The sequence below is a fragment of the Phascolarctos cinereus genome, unplaced genomic scaffold, assembly GCF_003287225.1.
Source record: "Phascolarctos cinereus isolate Bilbo 61053 unplaced genomic scaffold, phaCin_HiC Scaffold_5;HRSCAF=322, whole genome shotgun sequence".
Taxonomy (NCBI): domain Eukaryota; kingdom Metazoa; phylum Chordata; class Mammalia; order Diprotodontia; family Phascolarctidae; genus Phascolarctos; species Phascolarctos cinereus.
Window position 1 is genome coordinate 454439562 of NW_027555958.1, and position 20948 is coordinate 454460509.

At 48.9% G+C, this 20948-nt stretch overlaps 1 protein-coding gene across 1 annotated transcript in view; it reads right to left on the reverse strand.

Moving 5' to 3' along the window:
- GLIS1 (GLIS family zinc finger 1) overlaps positions 1 to 20948 on the reverse strand; it is a 265928-nt gene that overhangs the window by 116710 nt on the left and 128270 nt on the right. The window contains 3 exon segments of the mRNA XM_020987813.2: positions 21 to 551; positions 554 to 1166; positions 14504 to 14699. Coding sequence (XP_020843472.2) covers positions 21 to 551; positions 554 to 1166; positions 14504 to 14699 — 1340 coding nt within the window.

A 20948-nucleotide genomic window follows, 5' to 3' on the forward strand; every position in this document is an offset into this window, starting at 1 on the left:
CCGTGCTGGCCGGCACTTACCATACACTTGTTGGGCTTTTCCCCGGAGTGCACCCGCATGTGAATCAGCAGCTTGTAGCGGGCGTTGAAGGGTTTGTACCGCCGCACGCAGCCCGCCCAGAAGCAGGTGAAGTCTTCGCCCTTGCGCTGGTCAATATGGGTCTTCTCGATGTGACGCACCAGCTCCTCTTGCTGGCCATAGGCGGCGTCACAGTCAATCCAGCGGCACACCTGCCGCCCGCCCCCCAGCTCCAGCTCTTCTCCCTCGCTGGGGGGCAGGGCCTTGGGGGAGCCAGGGAGGTGGAGGTGGGGGCCCAAGCCCTGCCCCAGCTGCTGATGCAGGTGGTAGGGGGGCGGCAGGCCCTGGTGAGGAGGGGGAGGATGGGCAGGAGGATACAGCTCTGGGTTGGAGGAATAGTCATCGGCCGGCTCCTGCTTCAGGAAGCCCACCTTGTGGCTGGGCCGGCGACGCCCCCGTGGGAGGCCTCCTGCTGCGGGACGGCCCCGCTCACGGAGAGCCGCAGGCCGGCACCCTCGCCCTCCAGGTGCCGCAGGGGCTGGATCGGCAGCAGGTCACGGTCCCCACGCTCCCGCTCGGCAGGGAGTGGGACGAGGCACGCCGGGGGCGAGGGCAGGCTGCAGGGGTGGCCGGCCACGGGCCGGGGGGGCTTGGGCGCTCCATGCTGTGGTAGGGGGTTGGGGGGCACGGCCACGGGGCCGGGCCGGAGGCCGCTGACACAGGTAACTAAGGAGGCCTGAGGGGTGCGGATGATGGTGGTGATGTCAAGGCCCTCCACGGATAAGGGTGAAGAAGATGAGCCTGAGGAGGAGGAGGGTGGCGGCAGGATGGAGAAACAGCATCTCTTTCTGGAGCCTGCTGGGAAGCGGACTGGCGGAGGTGGCGGCAGCGGCCCGCCACTTCCCAAGGAGGCTGGGCCCAGGGCAGGATGCTCGCTGGTCAGCAGGTAGGATGGGGAGGGGTTTGTAAAGGGGCTGCTGCTCATGAGGTCAAGGTCAGCGTGCAGCCCCGGAGGGCAGGCCTCAGCAAACCTCCGGGGAGCAGAGAGGTCCGACCCGGCCTTGTAGTCGCTCACACATTCCTGCTTGATTGGCTGAGAAGGGTGGCTTCCTCCATTCATGCACGAGGGGTCCTGGAACCGGGGGCACCTGGAACAGAGGGTCAGGAAGGGTCACTTAGGGGAGACCAGATGAGGCCCCCAGGCCCCAGACCAGGAGCTGAGCTGCTGCTATAACAGGTACCTTAAAGGGCAGACGGAAAGAGAAGGGGGGGGGAGAGAGAGAGAGAGAGAGAGAGAGAGAGAGAGAGAGAGAGAGAGAGAGAGAGAGAGAGAGAGAGAGAGAGATGAAGACAGAAACAGACAGAGAGAGACAGAGAGAGAGTGAGCCTGGCACTGGGCTTGCGCTGTATAAATGCTTATGGGCGCCTGGCTGCCTCCACAGAGCTCACATTCTGATGGGCACATACCGGATCCCTACAGTGTGAATAAAAGACAATCTCAACAGGACAGCACTAGCAGCTGGGCCACTGAGGTATGAGAACTACGGTGCAAAGAGTCTCAGATTTAGAGTCAGAGGTACTGGGTTCAAATCCCAGCTCTGACTCTTACTCCCTGTGTGACTTTGGGAAAGTCAGCCTCAGTTTCCTCCTTTGTAAAATTAGGGAGTTGGGACTAGGTGACCTCTGAGGACCCTTCCTGGTCCAGATCCAAGAAGGATGACCAGTTGTGGGGTAGGGGGGAGTGTCACAAAGAGCTTAAGGTCAGACAGAGGGGGCAGACTGAGGGAAGACTGAAGGGGAGAAGTGAAGCAAGATGGGGACCATATGGAGAGGACGGCTGCAGAATGGGTGGGTGGATGAAAGCTCAGAGAGAAGGAGAGCGCTGAGGAGCTGGAGGGAGAGCAGCAGGAGAGAAAACAGAGGGGCCAAAAGCACCAAAGCGATGCCCTGGGAAGGGAGGAAAAGGCACAGAAAAGACTGAACCCGGCCCCACCACCGCTGTTCTTTTGTAAAGCACAAAGGCCCTGCCCGGCTTTGGGTTACAGGCCCAGAAAGCAGATCGTGTTTTTTTCATCGGCATCTCTCCTCACCCAGGGCCCTCTCTGCATCCCTGGCTCCAGCTGCCCCTGATCCGGGGGGCCCTGGGGGAATCAAGTTCCCAGGGCTTAGAAGGCCACACGGTTGGTGTCCTGAGGGAGCTGGGCTGCAGACAACTTTGTGAGACGCCTTGGATACATGGAAATCTGCTTCTAATTTTAAATTCTTCTCTGATTTTTCCCTGGCTCAGTCATTTTAAAAATTGCAATCTCATTTAAAATTTTTTAATTAAAAGCTGTTAATTACGTAAGCTGTCACGCCAAGCAACCTGCTCCTCTTCCCCATTTCAGGGAGGGCTTCCACTTTGCCTCTTGCCTGGATGACTGTCCAGCCTCCTCACTGAGGGGCTCCTCCCAGAGGCCCCTCTGTCTCCTGTCCACACCCCACCTCTGACCCGAGGAACTGCTCTATTTCTCACATACCTACTTGTGAACATGCTGCCTCCCTTGGTAGACTGTAAGCTTCTTGAGGGCAGAGACTATTTGTGCTTTATGTTCCCACTCCTCAGCCCTATGCTCAGCCCAGAATAAGCTCTTAACAAATACCCGCTGATTAACTGAACACATCCCTCTGATACTAAAGTCTGCCATCTTCCATAGCTCCCCATGACTTGTGGGGTCAAGGCCAGCCTCCTCCACCTGGCATTCGAGGCCTCTATAATTGGACTTCAGTTAACATTTCCACCCTCACTCTGCACCACTGTTCCCTAAACTCTCTTCTCAGGCCAAACTGGACGATTAGCCATTAGCCATCCCCTTCTATCTCTAACTTTTGTTAACAGTGTTCTAGACACACGTAAAATTCTCCAGCTCCTCTGCCTCCAACTCTCGCTTTTTAAATTAAAAAACAATGTATGTATGTAACCTGTTGCCCTGAGCAACTTGACATGCTTCGAAGTTTAACAGTAGGGCTGCCCCATCACCTCTGACCTGGGTTACCTATTCAATTACAGCTAATGTTGACAGGGCTTTAAAGGTTACAAAGAGCTTTATGCATATTTTTCCTCTGTTCCTTAAAAGCATTCAAGTGAGGGTTATTCCCATTTTACAGATCAGGAAACTGAGGTTAGCTGACCTGCTCAGGGTCACACAACTCGCATCTGAGACAGGATTCAAACTCAGGCCTTCTTGACTACAAAGCCAGCACTCCATCCGCAGTGACAACTAGTTACCCATCTAAAAGGCCTTTCTGCCCTCTACTTCCACCAGAAAGGAGACTTTTTCAAGGGTTTAGGGACTTCAGTCGGAGAAACAGGGATGCTGTAGGCCTGAAGAGCCAAAAGGTTCCTCCCCATTCTGGCCTCTTGGAAGACTGAGACTTCCATGAGACACAGACTTGGAGGGCTCAGAACCCCAGGAGGTTCGGCTGGGCCTGAGGTCCTCAGGGATCTTTTCCAGACAGTATTACTATTTCACAGAGGCTCAGAGGGGTAAGTGGCTTGTCCATGGTCACTCAGCTACCAAGGGGCAGAGGCAGCCTTCACACCTGCATCTTCTGACTCCAGGACCGGGGCTGGATGACCCAAGACTGAACTAGCTCCTCCCATGCGGCACGTCTGGCTCTCCCAGAACTCCAGGCCAAGATTCTGAAAACATTCACTGGGATCTCTGCCCAGGTTGCACCATTTCACACAGAACAAGATGGAAGATGAAGACATTAAATCGGATACTCCCAACCTCATGGGGTGCTGGAAAGAAGGGGAGCCGGACCCCTACAAATGACATAGGGATGGTAGTCACCATTACTGCTAGTAACTAGTTAGGATCTGCACCTCCTGATTTCCTCTCCATGGTGAAATCAGAACCCGGGCAAAATGAACTGTCAAAGATTGGAAGTGTATGCAACCAAAAAGACCTTCAGACCAAGCTCCCCATCTTTTATGAGAAGAGATTTTTCCAAAGCCTCATGGCAGATTTGTGGCAAAGCTGAGAAGCATCAGACCACCTCCCAGGTGAGAAATGGGAAATCTAGGTTTTCTCCTTTTTCAGGAAAACAGACTTACTCTTATTTTATTCTGAGCAAAGAGATCCTTGTCAAGTGTGTTACATGTGTATGTGTGTGTATATGTACATATGTAAGCATATATGTACATGTATATGTATGTGTGTATATGTGTATATACAAGTGTGTGTATGTAAGTATGCATGTGTATATGTTTGTGTGCATATATGTATGTATGTGTATGTATATGGGTGTATGAAATCCCTACGCACATTCTACTACAATGTTACATTCAGATCACATGTGCAGCAAGGGAGCTTTCTGCAGTCCCCTTCAATCCCAAATTACTTGCTATTTAGAAGCTGTCCCTCAATTCCCCTCCTTAACTGACTCCAGTAGTTGCCGACACACTAGTGACGACAATAGTTGCACGCCAGCTCTTGGAGTGATGGGGTGGGGAGAAGCTCCATGGGATACGGAGGTGCTGAGGTACAGAGAAGACCCTCAGAGGTGACTAGCCAGATGGGACCCAAAGACAAATGACTAGCAGACAATATATGGCAAAAGCTGAGACACTGAAAAGTCAAGGGAGACCACCCAAACGAAAACCTAACACCTGAGCAGGCGACCAAGAGAGAGGAGCCTCAAAACCGAAGGGAGAATGAGTAAAATGTTAAAGAGAAACTAAAACATGCCAAGCAAAGATTATAAAATGAATGAAAATGAAGCAACATTAATTCATGAGGTCATGGGGAAATAGCAAGAAATTCCAGAATGCTTTAGAAGAGAAATAAAACTCTTGTAGAGAAGAATTTAGGTTACATATTAGAGCTTTCAACCTAAAATTCTGAAACAGAGCAGAGCAGGAAAAGTTGAATATGTGATGGAAAGTCTCTTCAAAGAAGCTGTGAGAGAAGAAAGAATTTAGAACACAAAAAAGCAAAGGAAAATTTAACAGAAGAGAAGCAAAAGGTAACAATGTTACAAGTCCAAGGGAATTTTAAAGGAGCTGAAGCAAAGGCCTTTGAAGATAGAATGTGCAGAGATAACTTGGGAATCTGAGATAGGATTTCCCAGAAAAACACAATTTTTTAAAAACTGAATTCTATAATTCAGAAAATAACGAAAAATTTCTAAAACTTATTAATGGGGATGACAATAAGCCACTGATCAAGAGAATACCCAAACGGCCTTCTTGTGTGTGCAGACCCTTTCTCCTTCTGCCTTACTGCCATTGCCTGGCTCAGTGGCACGTAGTAGGTGAACAGAAGTAAACTGAAAAAAGACACCTCGAGTTCACCATGCCCACTGCCAGCTCTTCTGGGCTTCATCGCAAAAGTCCAAGTTTCCCTCTCTGGCAAATGAAGCAGTCAGACAAAATGACCTTTCAAGTCCCTTCCAGCTCGAATATTCTTTGACTTCCTGTACCATGGCAGCTATGATTAGACTGTATTGGGCTGAAATGAAAGCATCAGAAACACGTATGGACAATGAGGGGGAAGAGGAGAGCCCTGGGGTAGGGATCAGAACACTTGGACTCAAAGATTCTGACTCTGGATCCCACCTCAGCCACTCACAAAACTGTGGGAGCTTAGACAAACCTCTTCCCTCTCTGGGCCTCAGTGTCCTTCCCTGTAAAAAGGAGAACCCACTAGGTAATTTTAAGGGCCCTTCCAGCCTTCACATTTTATATTCTAACAGTCTGTAAGCAGCTGTCGTTTCTGGCTTTCACACCCGACAATTCTATTTTCGCCTCGAAGAGTTCCATGGGTGGAGATTTTGCCACGTCTTGCCGACTCCCTGCTAGCCCATCTAGGTGACCCCACTCCCTCCAACACACTCCCCCAAACAAAAAGTCAAAAACAAAGGTACTCAGTGCTCTAATCCACTGGATCAAGAGAACACCACCATGCTAGCCTCACCACAAAAAAGAAGGTGTGAGATTAGGCTAGACTGCAGAGCATAGGGGAGAAAGCAATGTCTAAATGGTCTAGATTGGAGCCTGGCTTTAAAAACTAAACTGGATTTACATGTAATCTTAGAGGCAATAGGGAGCCCAGGGAGTCGACTGAGTGAGGGAGTCACATCGCTGGATCTGCACTTCACGGAGAATCTTTTTGGCAGCAAGTAAAGATTGGGCTGGAGTGGGGAGGGATGTGAAACAGGGAGACCATTTAGGGGGCTGTCACACTAATCTAGGTGAGGGGTGATGAGGTAGTTTCCCACTGTGTGAGTGGAGAGAAGAGCTGGAATGTGAAAAGATACAGAGGCAGAAAGGTCAGTGTTTGGCACCTGATTGGTTCATGGGGTAAGGGAGAGTGAGGAGAAGGGGGAATGTCAGGATCACCCCCATTAGATACGAGAAGGATGGAGGTGCCTTTGACAGATGTGGAGTGGTCTAAAAAGGGGAGAAGGGCTCAGCGGGTAGGAGAATGAGCTCAATTTGGGGCACAGTAAGTTTGAGATGTCTCCAAGAAATCCAATTGGCAACTGGCAAAATGGGACCAATGCCGGAGGAGAGACGGGGCTGGAGGGACAGATCTGAGGGGCATCTGCACAGAGATGATTTGTTGAACCCATGGACTCGGATGAGCTCACCAAGAGGAAGAAGACAGCCCAGGACAGAACTCTGGGGAGCCCCCACCAAAGACGCCAAAGGACGGATCTGGTCTGGTGGACAAGTCGATGGCAAACCAGGAGACAACAGGGTCAGGAAAACCAAGAGAGGAGAGAGGACGGGGAAAGTGGGGGAGAGGGTGGCCAACAGTGTCAAAGGCTTCCAAGAGGTCAAGAAGGATGAGGCCTGAGAAAAATCCACTGGACTTGGCAGCTAAGAGATCACTGGTAACTCTGGAGAGAGCAGTTTGAGTTAAATGGTGGAGGGTGGAAGCCAGGCTACAGAGTCAAGTACTGAGGGCGAGGAAAGGATGGAAGTAGTGAGGGGAGATATAGGACCAGACTTAGGGAGTGGGAGAAGGGGTAGGTTGTTTAAGGATCATGAAGACTGGGCATGTTTGAAGGAGCTAAGGGAAGAACCAACTGGTAGAGACAGTCAAGATCTGAAGAGGGGAGAGGATTAAGGGAGCAGTCCACTGAGGGAGATGAGGAGGGGGGAGGAAGAGCTTTTGTTCAAATAAGGAGACTTAGAACAGGGAATGTCAGAGTGGGAGGGGCCTTAGAACAGGCAATGTCAGAGTGGGAGGGGCCTTAGAATAGGGAATGTCAGGGCTGGGAGGGGCCTTAGAACAGGGAATATCAGAGTGGGAGGGGCATTAGAACAGGAAATGTCAGGGCTGGGAGGGGCCTTAGAATAGGGAATGTCAGAATGGGGGGGCCTTAGAACAGGGAATGTCAGAGTGGGAGGGGCCTTAGAACAGGGAATGTCAGAGTGGAGGGGCCTTAGAACAGGAATGTCAGAGTGGGAGGGGCCTTAGAATAGGGAATGTCAGGGCTGGGAGGGGCCTTAGAACAGGAATGTCAGAGTGGGAGGGGCCTTAGAACAGGGAATGTCAGAGTGGGAGGGGCCTTAGAACAGGCAATGTCAGAGTGGGAGGGGCCTTAGAACAGGCAATGTCAGAGTGGGAGGGGCATTAGAGCAGGGGATGTCAGAGTGGGAGGGGCCTTAGAACAGGGAATATCAGATGGGGGGGCATTAGAACAGGGAATGTCAGAGCTGGGAGGGGCCTTAGAACAGGCAATGTCAGAGTGGGAGGGGCATTAGAACAGGGAGTGTCAGAGTGGGAGGGGCCTTAGAATAGGGAATGTCAGAGTGGGAGGGGCCTTAGAACAGGGAATATCAGAGTGGGAGGGGCATTAGAACAGGCAATGTCAGGGCTGGGAGGGGCCTTAGAATAGGGAATGTCAGAATGGGGGGGGCGCCTGAGAACAGGGAATGTCAGAGCTGGGAGGAGGTCAGTGACTTGCCTTTGCCTCAGAGGTTGGGGCTAGAATGCAGGTCTTTTAACTCCACCAGCCAGGGCTCTGTTTTTCTCCTCCCCATGGAGAAGGAGCCTCCAGCTGGGGGGAGAGACTGTGACATTCACTATGACTGAATGCTACAGCTCTCCCTGGCTGGCTATCCCAGGACAGCCCTGGCCCTGGCAGCCACATCTCTTCCAGCTCCTTCTCCACTGCCACTGGGCAAGGCTGTCTGATAACCTCCCCCCTGTGAAGGCTCAGCTCCCCAGGGGCAACAAAAACTGGGCAGGCAAGTGAGTCCACGGGCTCCTCGTGAAATGAGAACCAGCCCTGTTTCCATGATGAGCTCCCAAGCACTGTTTTCCCTTCACTGGGGCTCTGGAAATTTGGGAGTGAATGCTCCCAGAGGAGAGCTCTGGTTATTTAAAAAGTCTGAGATAAAGTGTCTAACTTTACAGGGCTCCAAAGATATACACAAAATAATAATGACCACGCTTGCATGATGAAGAGATGAGGAAATGCGCTCCCTCCCATCTTTGCAGAGGTGGGGGGATATGGGTGTGCAATGCTGCATATACCACCCAAATCAACCTTGGTTACTTTTGCTAAATTCCTTCCCACCCAGCCCCAGCCCTGCTTAGACTTTTGATTCTTAGTTCTAAGGCAGGTTCCCTGGAGTCAGTCAAAGGGTTGCACTTGAGGACCTAGAGGGCCACATGGGGCCTTGAGGGATGGTTACCTGGGTGGGGGAAGGGAGCTATTAAAACCTAGAACTGCATCAAGGCTTTGGAGATACACGTATTTGGAAATAACAGATATAAAAGACCAAGCGTATCAATGTTTTTAAATCATTGCCTCCAACAGGTGCCTTTCTACGGCCAGGGAAATAAACACGCTGGAGGGGGCCTCCTCCCATCTCGGGCTGAGGGCCCACTCCCTGCAGAGGTCACCCGGCCCCACCCATGCCTGACCAAGAATCCCTACTACACACTGCCCTCACCCCCTCATGCCTGGACTATCTCAATAGCTGCTGGGGGTCTGCCTGCCTCCACTCTCTCCCCACTCCATCCATCCTCCCACTCAACCACCTAAAGCCCAGGTCTGACCATGTCATCTCTCCTGTTCAGTGACCTCCAGAGGCTCCCTATCACCTCCAAGAGCAAATACAAAATCTTTGGTTTGGCCTTCAGAGCCCTTCCCATCTGCACACTCCACAATCCAGCGACCCTGGCCTCTTTGCCATTCTTCACACGCAACATTCCATCTTCTAACTATTACTACTAATCATCTCATAGAATCCCTTGTTTCCTTCAAACCTCAGCTCTGGTACCACCTCCGCCTCCAGGAAGCCTTCCTTCATGCCCTCAGCTAGCACTGCCCTTCCTCCCCAGAATGCCTTAAGTTTCTTTCATATCCATCTTTAATGGGTACAGACTACCCTCCTTGATAAGCTCCTTGAAGGCAAAGGCTGTTTCCTTTTTGTCTCTATACCTAGCACAGTGCCTAGAACAAGATGCTTAATAAGTCATTGTCAACTGACTCCTAGATTGGGCCCAAATACTCCCAAAGTTCTGTGTTCTCATTGATGTGGGCATTCTCTCCTCTGGTGAAGATTACCACCCTTCCACATCCTCCTATTTTGGGTGGCTCTTGCTCACGCTCTCCCCAACAACAAAGAAGATAAATATGCTGTCCCCTGAGTCTTCTCTGCTCCTGGTTCAACCTGCCTGGTTGATTTTTGTTGGCATGTTGGTGGCCCACATCTGGATCCCCGCCAGTTTACCAACGTCCTTGCTAAAATGGCGGTGCCCCAACCTGAAATTCACACCCTGAGGTGATCTGACCAAGGCAAAGACCGAAGACATGACCAACCTCTTCACTGTGGACAACCGCCCCCCCCCAATGCCACCTCCAACAACACTGCCCACATCACACAGTTCATTTCCACCGAGCTCTGTGATCACTCTAACGCCCAGATCTTCTGTCTGTGGGAAAAGGTTTAACTACAGCTCCCCTGTCTTGGACATGCAAAGGTGATTTTATTTTTAATCTCAAGTGTAAGACTATGAATTAATCTCTGCTCAGTTTCCCCTCATTCACATCAGCCTTTACAGAGATCTGTTTTAATTTCTGTGTTAGCCAGTGTGTCTGCTGTTTCTCTCAGTTATGGGTCACCTGAAAATTTGAGGACCACACCAGTCACAAGTTTCTCCAAGTCACTGATTAAAAAGTTAGTCATTTCAGGGCCAGTCATATCACCTATCAATGTCCCATTAACCCTTGAAGTCTACTGATTATCTGCCCTGGGGACCAGAGTTTTGTCCCTGGGAGTTCCCCACTTGAATGAAATCATAGATCTGGACCAAAAAGAGATTAAGTTCTTCTCAAAGAGAACTCTCTCAAGAGAACCCATCCCTCCCAGCACCTTAGAGCTGGCAGGTGCTGGGTAAGAAGAGATAAAAGGAATAAGGTCCAGGTTGAGTGATCAGAGCTTTTGAGTTGCCCTGTTCCAGGGTCTTTTTTCACAGTCAGGACGCAGGATGCTTCACCCATGAGGACAATAAGGTTTTGAACAGCTCCAAAAAACACCTTCTAAATTCTAAGGCAGCCTGTAGAGGGTCAGTAAAACCAGGGGATGCAAGGTCTCCGGCCTGGTCTCATTGCTGGAAACCTCTGTGTACAGGTCTGAGTTCCTGTGCTGGCCTTGTGTGCTGGGCTGGCCTGCAAGCTGCCTGAGGCCCCGGGCACAGAACAGGGCTGCTGGTGACAATTCTGTCACAAAGTTAGTAATAGCATCTTCTGAGTCCTGCCTGTATCGGGAATGGGAGCACACTTGCTGACCAAGGTTGGGGAACTCTGGCAAAGAATGCCAGAGTCTCCTCCCCAGCTGGGGTACCCTCATCCCCTCACCAGCCTGCCTCGTCTCCTGGACAAAGGTAATCCCAAAGGTCTGTTGTTTTTTTCCTAAGGGGTATATCTGACCATGTCATTTTAACAGCCCCCTCATGCCCCAACATCAAATATAAATTCCTCTGTTCATCAGTTGAAGCTCTTCTGGGCCATCCCCTTCTCCCTGCAAGTGAGGGGCCTCAGGCTCTAAAGTCAAGTGAGGAGCAGGCTCTTGGGGTGGGGGCGCAGCCCTGCTGTCTGTCCAAGGCCCTCGGCACAAGGGGAGTGTTTCCCTCTCCTGCCTTCCCTCCACCCAGCCAGCTAGACTGGTTTCCAGCTCTCGGGAGGGGCTCCTCAGACTTCTAATCAATAATTCTCCTGGGCTATGTAAAATGTTCCAACCAACAAGTGATTCAGGGCCTGGAAGCAGATGACTGAGGAGCATCGGGTCCAAAACGCACGAACTGTCGGGGTAAATGCCGCACCCTCTGCCCCTGGACATATGGAACAAAGTATGATGTGGCAGTAATCACAGAATCAGGAATCGCTGAGCCAACAGAGGCCTGGAGGACATCTCGACTCCCCCAGGCGTGAAGCCCCCAAACATCCCTAATCAGTAAGCAATTATCCGGCCTTGGACTGAACGCATCCGAGGATGGGGAGCGCCCAACGCTGAAATGCCTCTGTCTAATCAGAATCTTTTATCTTTCCATCCCTCCCATCCTTTACCCTGAAAGCTCCTCTGCAGCCCCACCGTGATCTCTGCTCCCTCCTTCCTTCTGTACTATCACTGTCACTCAGGCTAGAGCCCTTCCCCAACTCAAATCCTTGGCTAATCTACACTGTCCTCTTTCTGAATGCCTTGTTCCTTTTTCCTGTTGCCGATCGCGCCTTGTCAATCCCCAAACCTGGCTAAACCCCGCCCTCTGCCTTCTTCCTTCCTACTCACATTCTCTTGAATGGAACTGGAGGAAATCACAAAGCTGTGTTGACTTGGGGTCTGCTACAGATTTCCATGGTGAATCTCAATGCTGCAAGGCTTTCCTTCTCCTCCTCCCTAATCGGTTCACTTCAGTTCTTTTTCAGTTGTCTCTGAGTCTTCATGACCCCATCTGGGGTCCCTTAAATCCAGTTCAAGTGCAAGTCAAGACATCATCCTCATGATGTCACGGGTTCTCTTTAAGAATGGAGGATTAATAATTGGTTCGCTGTCCTACCCACCACAGTGACTGTCCCAAACGTGCTCTTTCCTCCTCAAGCTGTCCACCCCCACACTGAGCTGAGGACTCACCTTGGAACACGCTGAGAGGACTGAAGGAATCTGCTGAGAGCTCCCTCTTCTCCTGTTCCCCAGCTCGCATCACTCAGACATCCCTTCCACTATTTCCTCCTTCCCTCCCGTCTCTGCTGAAGAAGAAGCCGCCCTTCTCCTCACACCCCGATCCCATTCCATCCCATCTTAATTGTCAAAACCAACAGCCTTTTCTCAATCCTCATCCTTCTTTTTTTGGGGGGAGGCACTTGGTGTTACGTGACTTGCCCAGGGTCACACAGCTAGTAAGTATCCTCATCCTTCTTGACCTCTCCGGACCCTCTGACATTGTCAACCACCTTCTCCTCCTGGACACTCTCTTCTCTTGGATTTTGTCAAACCACTCCCTTCTCATTCTCCTTCTTCCAGGCTGGCCCATCCTTCTCAGTCTTTTTGGCTAGATCTACATCCAAATCACATCCCTCAAGGCTCTGTCCTGGGTCTTCTTTTCTCTTTACACCATCTCACTTGTTATAAAGTTCCATCATCAGCTTCCAGGGGTTCGATTATTATCTCTACACAAATAATTCCCAGATCTTTCCATCCAGCCTTAACTTCTGTCCTGAGCTACATCCCCACATTTCCAACTGACTCTTCAATATCTTGAACGAGATGTTTCACTGGTATCTCAAACTCAAAATGCCACACACAGAATCCATTATCTTCCTCACCCTTCCACTCCCCCCACACACATATACACACAATCCACCCTTTCTCTAGTCAGGCAAAGGACATTTATTAAGCTCCTACTATGTGCTAAGCGCTAGAAATACAAGGAAAGGCCAAAGATGGCCCCTGCTGTCAAGGAGCTCGCAGTCTTAAGGGGGGGAAACAGCTGCAAATAACTACATGCTCTATATAGGATAAATTGGAAACGATCAGCAGAGGGAAGAGAGTAGCATTAAAGGGGAAGCAGGAATGGCTCCCTATAGGAGGGATTTAGCTGGGACTTGAAGGAATCCGGGAGCGGGAGATGAGGAGGGAGGGCATTCCTGGCATGGGGGAGACCCAGGGGAAATGCCCAAAGCTAAGAGATGGAGGGTCTTGTGAGAAGCAGCCGGGAGGCCAGGGTCACTAGCCCCCAGAATCCATGGCAAGAGTAAGGTTTAAGAAGACTTTGTAAGACTGGAAAGGTTTTGGGGGAAGGGGATGAAATAGGCCAGGGGTGGGGAACCTGAAATAGGCAAGGAAAGGCTTTAAAAAGCAAGGTGAGGATTCTGTATTTGATCCTTCAGGTGGGTGGCAGGTGACCTCAGGTGACATGGTTAGACCTGGACATTAGGAAAATCCCATTGGTGGCTGAGTAGAGGAAGGACTGGAGAGGGAGAGACTGAGGCCGGTGTACCCACCAGGGTGGCTGCAATAGTCCGGCTGTGAGGCAATGAGGTTCTTCACTAGGGTGGGAGCAGTGACCAAGGAGAGGAGGGGGCTTTGAGAGATGCTGAAAAGGTGAAGTGGACAGGCCTTGGCAACAGCGTGGTCATGGGGGAGAAGAGAGACAGAGAGATCGAGGAGGATTCCAGGGTTTCAAGGCTGAGGACCTGGTACGGTGGGGATGCCCTCTGCAGAAATAGGGAAGGTTGGAAAGGGGGAATCATAGCAAGGAAGGCTGAGGGGAGACGAGTCCAAGTGGTGATGGGAGACTGGAGGTCAGCGGAGAGATTAGGGCTAAATAAGACAGACCAGCCAGCAGACTATGACAATAGTCCAGGAACAGGCCACAGCATCTCAGACTCCTGGGACTGGAAGGCATCCTGTCCAACCAACAGCTGGTACCTCAGCTGCTTCCACAACACCCCAAGTAAGAATTTACTGAGCCTCTACTTGAAGACCTTCAATGATGGGGAGCTCACTACTTGCTTGAGACATCTTCTCCAATTGTTAGGTAGCTGGGACCCCCTCATATTACAGAAGAGGAAACTGAGTCTCAGTCTGACTCTCAGACCACAGCTCTGTCCACACTATCCTGGCACAAACCCAGGGCAGAAGGTGGTGAGAGAGGATTAATCAGGGATGTGGCAAAGAAGGGGTAAAGGGGACATAATGAGAGATTCTTAAAACTTAGGGACCATGAACTTGTTATTTTAACATTTTGATAGCTGTATGTTTATTTAATCGGTTATGATGTATTTTATTTTATACATTTAAAAACATTAATAGAAGTGAGCACTTCGAGGTCTGAACACCGATCTCATTCGATCCTCACACCCTCACCCCGTTTTCCGAGCTCCCTCTGGAGACAGTCACACGGACAGAGGAAGCTGAAGGGGCCCCGGCCGGAGCATCTGCTGCTTCTCACAGCCCATTCCCAGCAGGGGCGGTCAGTACCTGTTGTCTGAGTGAGTCAGGTTGGCCTGCCCGACGTGGAGGCGTCGCTCACAGGGCATCGGGGGGTCCCGGGGGCCGGGGTTGGCGGCGTGAATGAACAGGCTTTGCCGGCAGACGGGGACCGTGCTGTCTGTTGTCTCTATGCCCAGCAGGCTCTTCTCCGGGGTCAGGTGACAGTGGCCGTAGCCACCATTCACTAGCAGAAAGAGAGAAATGGGAGAGAGATGTTTGAGTGGCTGCAGAGAGCCCTGGGGAACAAGATGGGGGAGCAGGGAACCAAAGAGTGGGCCCACGGAGGAGGCTCTGAGGGGCCGTCTACCTAGAACCATGGGCCTCCATGATAGCACTCTCCAGATATTGGAAGGAGGAAATAAGAACACGGGAAAATGACTCTAAAAAACACAAACCCCTCTAGAAATGAGCAGTAGTAATAAGGCTTCACTAGGCAATGTTGATATGCCCCCGTCTTCTTAACCCCAGTCTGGGGCTCTACATCCTAACAGTCTTTGGTCCAAGGTGTTTTCCAGCTCTGCCGGTTATAACATTTCTAGGTTATAACATTCTATTTTCCAAGGTCCCTCTCAATTATGAAATTCTATGTTCTATTTGTACTCAAGATCTGTTGGCTCTGAAATTCTGTGTTAAAGTCTTTTTAGCTCTGATCTTCTCTGTCCTAAAGCCCCTCTCAGCTCTGACATTCCCTGTTCTAAGGCCCCTCCCATCCCTGACATTCCCTGTTCTCAGGCCCTTTTCCAGCCCTGACATTCCCTGTTCTAAGACCCCTTCAGGCTTTGACATTTCCTGTTCTAAGGCCCCTCCCAGCTCTGACATGCCCTGTTCCAAGCTTCCTCCCAGCTCTGACATTCCCCTCACTGGCTTCCTTGTTGGCCTTCTCTAACACAACTGGCAACATTCAGCAGGTCTGGGGGCTTGACATAGCTTTAGACAAGCATTCCAGGATCAAAGGTGCCTCTGCCCACTTTTTCTAAGTAGACTTAAAAAGCTCAATTGCACAGAGCAAACTCCAGGCCCCAGGATTCAGGAACAAGAGGATTATTCAATAATTAGCTTGAACAAGACTGTATTCTCTACTGTAGTTTTCATTACATTGTAAGCTTCTTGAGGACAGGGGCTGTCTTTTCTTCTGTATTTTTATTCCCAGTTCTTAGTACAGTGCCTGGCACATAGTAGGAGTTTAATAAATGTTTGCTGATTGATGACTGACTGACTGATTCTGTCACCTCATAATATCTGGCTTTGCTTGGCCAAAAAGACTGCTCAAGCTCTGTGGAACAAGCAAAGCCGCAGAAACAATGGTATGGATGTCTGAAGGCTTGCACCAGCAAGGAGAATGCTCCAGGACCATGGCTGGGGTTCCCATCAGGAGCTGAGATCTGTGTCCCTGTGCACAACAAATGAGTGAGACCACAGATCTGAGATCCTGGATGGAAAAGGAGAGCTCTCAGAGAATGGAAGACAAGAGATGACACAGCTCCGAGCTGCCCCAGACTACCAAGGGATGCCAGCGCATGACAATGACAGAGCTGAGTTCCCGGGGGGCAGGGGGCCCATGACACAAATATGAGTCAGGGGATGGCAGACAGTGGAGGATATACAGTCAAACCTTGAACATCAGGGGAAGGTAAACGAGATCTGAGTCAGCAGACCCCACCACGTCTCCCTTTTGGCCAAATACCCCCAGGCTCTGCATCGTCATCTGCTGTTCCAAGGCCCAGACTTTGGTCCACCATCTCCTGTGGTCCAGGGACAGCTCTCTGTGTCATCTGCCTTCTTCCACTCATGGACTCAGAGCTGCGTCATCTGCTCCTTAACCTCTCTCAGTCTTCGATCCTTTGTATTGGCTTCCAAAGTCAATGCCCCACTTAAATGCCCCAAGATCTCTTCACCACCTGCTCTGCATCTTCATCCTTCGTGGTTTTCCTGGTGCTCCCTCTCTCCTCCTGGTTCTCTCTCCTTCCCTGACACCGGTCTCTGTCTGGGCTCCATCCTTCCGACCTGACCGCTCCTTTGCTAAGTTGTCATCCAAATTATCTTCCTTAGGGCATCTCCCAATGCTCAGTCATGAGACCTCCTCTCAATTGCACTCCCTTGGAGATTTCATCAGTTCCCAGGGGTCTAATGATCATCTCCCTGCAAATGATTTCTATTTGCAGCCACAATCTGTTCCATATCACCAACTGCCCATGGGGCATTTCAAATCAGGCATCTCAGGGATGTGTCCAAAACTCATCTTTCCCCCAAGACCCTCTGTTCTTTCCAACTCCCCGTTTTCTGTTGAGGTAACCTATAATACAGGTCCTTTCACTCAGGTTTGCAATACAGATAGCATCTGCAATTCCCTTCCCTCCCTCAACTCCCAAGCCTTCCCAATTCTATCTCCAGGATATCTCCTTCCCTCCACTCAAGGAGCCACCACCCTGGTTCAAGTTTCCATCCCTTCTCAACTAGCCTAGTGCAACAGCCTTCTAATTGGCCTTAAATGTCTCCTCACTCTAATCTAGCCTCCATGTAGCTGCCAAGGTGAAATTCCTAAAGGGAAGGTCTGACTCTATCACCCGGAGACTTAATAAGCACGAGAGCCTTCCCATGAGGAGCACAGGATAAAAGATACTCTTCTCTTTGGCACTGAATGCCTTCTTTTACAATCTGACTCCAATTTCTATTTCTAACCTCATTACCCATTCCTCCTCTTCAGGCATTCTAAGGTCCAGCCAAATGGGTCGTCTTACAGTTCCTCACAGCCAGAAGTCTATCTCTGGTCTCTGTCTTTGCACAGGGCTGCTCCCCATTCCTGGAGGGCATTTCCCTCACACTCTCAGCTCGCCTTATTTCTTTCACAACTCAGCTCAAGGCCCCTTCTATATGAAGCCTTTCCAGATCCCCAGGCTCCCACTATCTTTCATCTATTTTGTATACAGCTTATAGATAACTACATATGTTCTCCTCCAGTAGAATGTAAGCCCCTTGAGGGCAGGGACTGTTTCCCTTTGGCCTCTCCATCTCCTGTGCCCAATACAGGAGCCTGACACATAGCAGACACTTAATTAATGCTCCTTAGCTGATAAGAGTACCTCTGTATCAGAGGATGTAGACATAGGTCTGAGTCTCCAGATAACCGAAATCATCACCTTCCATGGCGTTTTACAGATCTCACCTCAACTAGCCTAACTGGAACCTTTAAGGGAAGTATAATGGGATGATTATCCCCATTTTACAGGTGATGAAACTAAGGCACGGAAAGGCACAAGAATCTGTCAAAGATTGCACAAGGAAGCATGGGGTGGAGGCCCAAGCCAAGATGGCAGAGTAGAGAAAGCACTCAGCTGAGCTCTCCCAACGACTTAAGAATAATGCCTCAAATCAAATTCTGGAGTGGCAGAGAGCACAAAAAACATCCTCTCAGCCCAAGACAATGTAGGAGGTTAGAGCAAGAGATCAGTGACACGGGGGAGGAGGATGGCCCAGAGCCCATGTGGATGAGACACCAGTGGTGGGACCAGGTGGTAGAGACAGAAGCAGCAGTCGCTTTGGGAGATCTAAAGGTGGAGGTAAGGTAAGAAGATCTGGCAACTGATCAGAAAGAGACCACAAGGGACCTGGTGCTAGCACAGGACAAAGGACCAGACACTGGCAGCTCCACTGCCTATGCCCACTTCTGGTGCCTAGTTCAGGAGCAGAGAGGAGCCCTGAGTTAAGAGTGGGAGCCCTGAGGGACAGTATCACTTCTGGTCCCAAGGGAGGAAGAGACCGGAGGAGCAGCATCAGCTGCAATCCCAAGGGATGAGGGGCCCTTCCTGGGTAAGGACCAGAGGACAGACAAGAGAGAAGCGACCACATTTATCCCCAGATCATACCCCTTTGGAAGCACCAAAGACTTCCTGCTGCCTAGCTCTAAAAACAGCAGTGCGATAAAGCCTGAAGCTTGACACGGTCCCACTGCATACCGGGAATAAAACCCAACATTAACCCAAATAGAAATAGAAGCCAAATCAAGAAACAGGGTGCAAAAATAAGCAAACAACAGTAACAGCAACAACAAAAAGAACCTGACTGGAAAAAGCTACTATGGTAACAGGGAAGATCAGGTCACAAACTCAGAAAAAGACAATGAAATCAAAACAGCTACAAGCAAAGCTTCAAAGTAAAAAAGGGAATTGGACACAAGTACAACAAGAATTCCAGGAAGAGCCAAAAAATTATTTTCCAAATTAAAAGCGGTGGAGGAAAAAATAGGTAAAGAAATGAAAGCAAAGGAAGAAAATTATGAAAAGAAAATTAACAGTCTGGTAAAAAAAAAACACAAAAATACTTTAGAAAATAATAACTTAAAAAACAGAATTGGGTAAATAGAAAAAAAAACTATGAAAATTCACTGGTGAAAATAATTCCTCAAAAACTGGAATTGGAGAAGTGGAAGCTAATGGCTCCATGAGACATCAAGAAACAATAAAATAAAGTTTTTAAAAAACGGTAGAAAATATGAACTACCTCACTGGAAAAAACAACTGACCTAGCATATAGATCAGAAAGAGAGATAATTTAAGAATTATTTGACAACCTGAAAGCCATGATCAAAAAAAGAGCCAAGACAGCCTATTTCAACAAATTATGGGGGGGGGCAGCTAGGTGGCACAATGGATAAAGCACTGCCTCTGAAGTCAGGAGGACCTGAGTTCAAATCCAACCTCAGACCAAACACTTGACGCTTGCTGTGACTGTGGGCAAGTCACTTAACCCCAACTGCCTTGCAAAAAAAAAAAAAAAGAGGTGTGCAAGGAAGAGCCTTTATAATGGAGAAGAAAATGGAGAGGAGGATAATGCTGAACCACATTCACATCTAAATTTATTCAAAGAGGGAAATACATATATATGTATGTATATGGATATATACATGTGTTATATATATGTATACAAATACACACTCAATTGGTAATAGAAATCTATCTTACCCAACAGGGAAATAAGAAGGGAAGAAGATAAGAGAAAGGGGGAGGGGGAATAAAAGGAAGGACAAATAAAAGAAGGCAGTGGTCTGAAGCAAAACAGATGAGAGGAAAGGAGAGGGAGAGAGAGAGAGAGAGAGAGAGAGAGAGAGACAGAGACAGAGAGGAGACAGAGACAGAGACAGAGAGACAGAGACAGAGAGAGACAGAGACAGAGACAGAGACAGAGACAGAGAGACAGAGACAGAGAGAGACAGAGACAGAGAGAGAGACAGAGAGAGAGAGAGGGAGGGGGAGAGAGAGAGAGAGAGAGAGAGAGGAGAGAGAGAGAGAGAGACAGAGAGACAGAGACAGAGAGAGACAGAGAGAGAGAGAGGGAGGGGGAGAGAGAGAGAGAGGATAAACAGAAGAAAATAAGATGGAGGGAAATGCACAGTTAGTAATCCTGACTGTGAATGTGAACGTGATGATCTCACCCATAAAATGGAAGTGAATAGCAGAATGGATTAAAAACCAGAATCTAACAATCAAACAAACAGAGAGACACACAGAGTTAAAATATGGGGCTAAAGCAGACTCTATGATGCTTTAGCTAAAGTAAAAAAAAGCAGGAGCAGCGATCATGATATAAGACAAAGCAAAACCGAAAATAAACCTAATTAAAAGAGACAGGCAGAGAAACTACATCTTGCTAAAAGGAATCATAGATAATGAAGCAATATCAATGCTAAACAAATGTGCATCAAATGTCATTGCATCCACATTCTTAAAGGAAAAGTTAAATGAATTATAGGAGGAAATAAATGGACAGTAAAACTGTCTGTTGAGGGGGACCTCAACTTTCCCCTCTCAGGGCTAGCTAAACCTAACTATATCTCTCTAACTATAAAGTAAATAAGAAAGAAGTCAAGGAGACGAATAGAATTTTTAAAAAGTTAGATACAATAGACCTCTGGAGAAAACTGGGGATAGAAAGGAGTAGACCTTTATCTCGGCTGTGTGTGGCATCTTCACAAAAACTGATCCTGTATTAAGGTAAAAAGAACCTCACAACCAAATTCAGAAAAGCAGAAATCTTAAATGTACCCTTTTCAGACCACATGCAATAAAAGTTACATTTAATAACGGGCCAAGGAAATATAAATCAAAAGTTAATTGGAAGCTAAATAATCTAATCCTAAAGAACGAGTGGGTCAAAGAACAAATCATAGAAACAATTATTTCATTAAAGAGAATGCCAACAATAAGATAACATTCTAAAATTTATGGGATGCAGCCCAAGCAGTACTTCTGGGGAAATTTATATCTCAAATACATACATCAATGAGAGAGAGAGAGAGAGAGAGAGAGAGAGAGAGAGGGACAGAGAGAGAGAGAATATCAGTGAACTAAACATACAACTAAAAACAACTATAAAAAGAACTAATAAAAATTCCCAATTAAACACCAAAATGAAAATCCTGAAAATCAAAGAAAAGATT